Source organism: Cyprinodon variegatus, unplaced genomic scaffold, assembly GCF_000732505.1.
Source record: "Cyprinodon variegatus isolate N-32 unplaced genomic scaffold, C_variegatus-1.0 Scaffold1261, whole genome shotgun sequence".
In the NCBI taxonomy this organism is placed as follows: Eukaryota; Metazoa; Chordata; class Actinopteri; order Cyprinodontiformes; family Cyprinodontidae; genus Cyprinodon; species Cyprinodon variegatus.
The window spans coordinates 51,857-54,515 of record NW_015151714.1 but is presented as its reverse complement, the minus strand read 5'-3'; the positions used below and the strand labels follow the sequence as shown (position 1 = coordinate 54,515).

Sequence of the window (2,659 nt, the reverse complement as noted above, 5' to 3'; positions counted from 1 at the left end):
TATACATTCATAACTTATGAATATTACATATTTTTGACTTTATTTAAGTTAAAATGACCGTCTTCCATAAAATCTGAATTGTCACTCAAGAAAAACTGATAAATTCAAAGGAAAACTGGGATCCTATCTCAGTACCACTGAAGTCTTATTATATCTTATTGTTTGGAAATAAATAGTAAAACAGAATTTGTAAAGAAAAAACCTGAAATTAATCCAAAGGACCAATCAGTAACCATGTCTGTTCCAGAGCAGACCATCATTAGAACTTCTTTGAGTATGGGCGCGCAGGTGGCGCAGCCATTAACACGCACGACCTTATCCTGCTTATCCTGCCCCAGCAGCCTGTCGCAGATATTTTTGATTTCTCCCGATATATTGAAGCGTGGTCTGCGCTGTTATTCCACGCCACAACGCTAGAGGGCCAATCAGGAACTAGCTGTGGGTCTAGATATGGCGGTGAGGAAGTGGGGGCAAGTTTGTGCGACAACGGAGGGACATAAGGGCCAAAAAGAGCGGAGATCCAGGTGGAAAAAGGGTCCCAGCGTTCTCACCTCGCTCTGCTAGCTGCTCCATCTTCACCAGTCGATTTCCACAATGGCGGTCAGACAGACACAACCAGCCGGTAAGGAACCAAACAGGAAATACGCAGAGAGTAGAGCGGATGGAGATTTGACCAATCAGAGGCCTCCTGTCTGCGGTCACCTACAATTTTGGAGAGGTGTAGCAGTGTCTGTGGAGGGGGTGGGGCATATCTGCGTTCCTGCGACAACTAGGCAGACGACCTGGTGTCCAAGTATAAATCAGCCTTTACTGCATCAGATCCAACCTGTGGTCTCTCCCCCATGTCTCACCCTTTCTTGTCAGTCTACTGTCAGTAAAAAAAATAAAAAAATAATATATATATATTATTTTATTTTTTTTAGTGTTATGTCTTGAGTATGGGGGCCATCTACTACACTGGCCCCCGTTGGCCCCTGTCTGGAACCGCCCATGCCTTTAGTGCATCTTTACAGCAGCATTAAAGTCTGAATTAATTTTTATTTGGGGGGGGGGGGGGGGAAAAAGAAGGTTTTTAAAAGGGGGGGGGGGGGGGGTGTGGGGGGGGGGGGGGGGATAAAACAGATGTTTTAAACGTGAGCAGCAGCTGTTTGGAGGAGGAGGAGGTCTGCAGATGATGCAGCTCCGCGCGCCGCAGTGAGCGCGCATCTCTGCTGACGTCGCGTCTCTTTAACGGAGGGCTTCTCAGGACGGGAGGGGGGGAGGACCGGGTTCATCGGGTTCATTCCCGGATCGCAGCTTCTTCCAGCCTCCCGGACCGGCTGATGGAGAGCGGAGCGGAGCTCTGCATGTTGGGAATGGAGGGATCGCTTCTTCCTGCTCAGGCTGCCGGGATCTAGATGATGATGATGATGATGATGGCCGATGGCTGCTGCAGGGGGGGGGAGAGAAGCAGGGCGAAGATCGCCGCCGACTCTCTGCCCAGAGCGCCGTATGCGCAGCAGTTCGCCCCGGCTGCAGCCCCGCAGCAGGGCGGAGACATCCAGGAACTGGCCTCCAAGCGCGTGGACATCCAGAAGAAGCGCTTCTACCTGGACGTGAAGCAGAGCGTGCGCGGCCGCTTCCTGAAGATCGCCGAGGTGTGGATCGGGAGGGGGCGCCACGATAACATCCGGAAGAGCAAGCTGACCCTGTCCATGGCCATGGCCCCGGCGCTGCGCTACTGCCTGGGGGACTTCATCGACTACTACGCCCGCATCGGGCTGCGGGGCAGCCAGGCCGCTCAGCCCGCAGAGGACGGCCAGGGCCGCGGGCATGACGCGCGCAGAAACGCGCGGGAGCAGCACGCGTCACCCAGCGGGTCGGTGGGCTCCGATGACCACGCCCACCGGGTCCTGAAGAGCGAGCTGATCGAGAGGGACAACAGGAAGTACTTCCTGGACCTGAAGGAGAACCAGAGGGGGCGCTTCCTCCGCATCCGGCAGACCGTCAGCAGGGGCCAGGGCTCCATGGGCTACTACGGCCAGGGCATCGAGCAGACCATCGTGCTGCCCGCCCAGGGCCTCATCGAGTTCAGGGACGCCCTGTCCCAGCTCATCGAGGACTACGGGGACGAGGAGGTGGACGAGCACGGCCGCCCCGGTCCCCGGAGCCGCGCCGAGAGTCCCGAGCTGCCCGAGGCCGCGTCCTTCAGGGTGGACAACAAGCGCTTCTACTTCGACGTGGGCTCCAACCGCTACGGCGTGTTCCTGAAGATCAGCGAGGTCCGCCAGCCCTACAGGAACACCATCACCGTCCCCCTAAAGGCCTGGGCTCGCTTCGGAGAGAACTTCATCAGGTACGAGGAGGAGATGCGGAGGATCTTCTCATGCCACAAGGAGAAGAGGACAGAAGGTCGACAGGACAGCGTGGAGCAGGAGGACTGACCTCTGACCTCAGAGACACGGCCGACCTCCCCTTGTAACAAGTTGGCCGATTTGCCAAGGGCTGGTACTCCAACATCTACCCTGCCACGAAGTGATCCATCCTTAGCCTTACAGCAGCAGCTCTTCCAGCTCCACTGGTGCTGCTGCTCTTTCACGGGACTCTCCGGACCTGATCCGGACCTGATCCGGACCATCCAGACCATCCGGTCCCAACCAGGCCTGATCTGAGCCTGATC

At 56.2% G+C, this 2,659-nt stretch overlaps 1 protein-coding gene across 1 annotated transcript; it reads left to right on the top strand.

The window, feature by feature from the left end:
* The first annotated feature begins 1,212 nt into the window (after positions 1-1,212).
* Positions 1,213-2,653, top strand: LOC107102481 (purine-rich element-binding protein gamma-like). Its single transcript, XM_015401805.1, has one exon. It carries the CDS (start codon positions 1,398-1,400, stop codon positions 2,421-2,423), a length of 1,026 nt encoding a protein of 341 aa, XP_015257291.1. The 5' UTR covers positions 1,213-1,397; the 3' UTR covers positions 2,424-2,653.
* Positions 2,654-2,659: the final 6 nt, after the last annotated feature.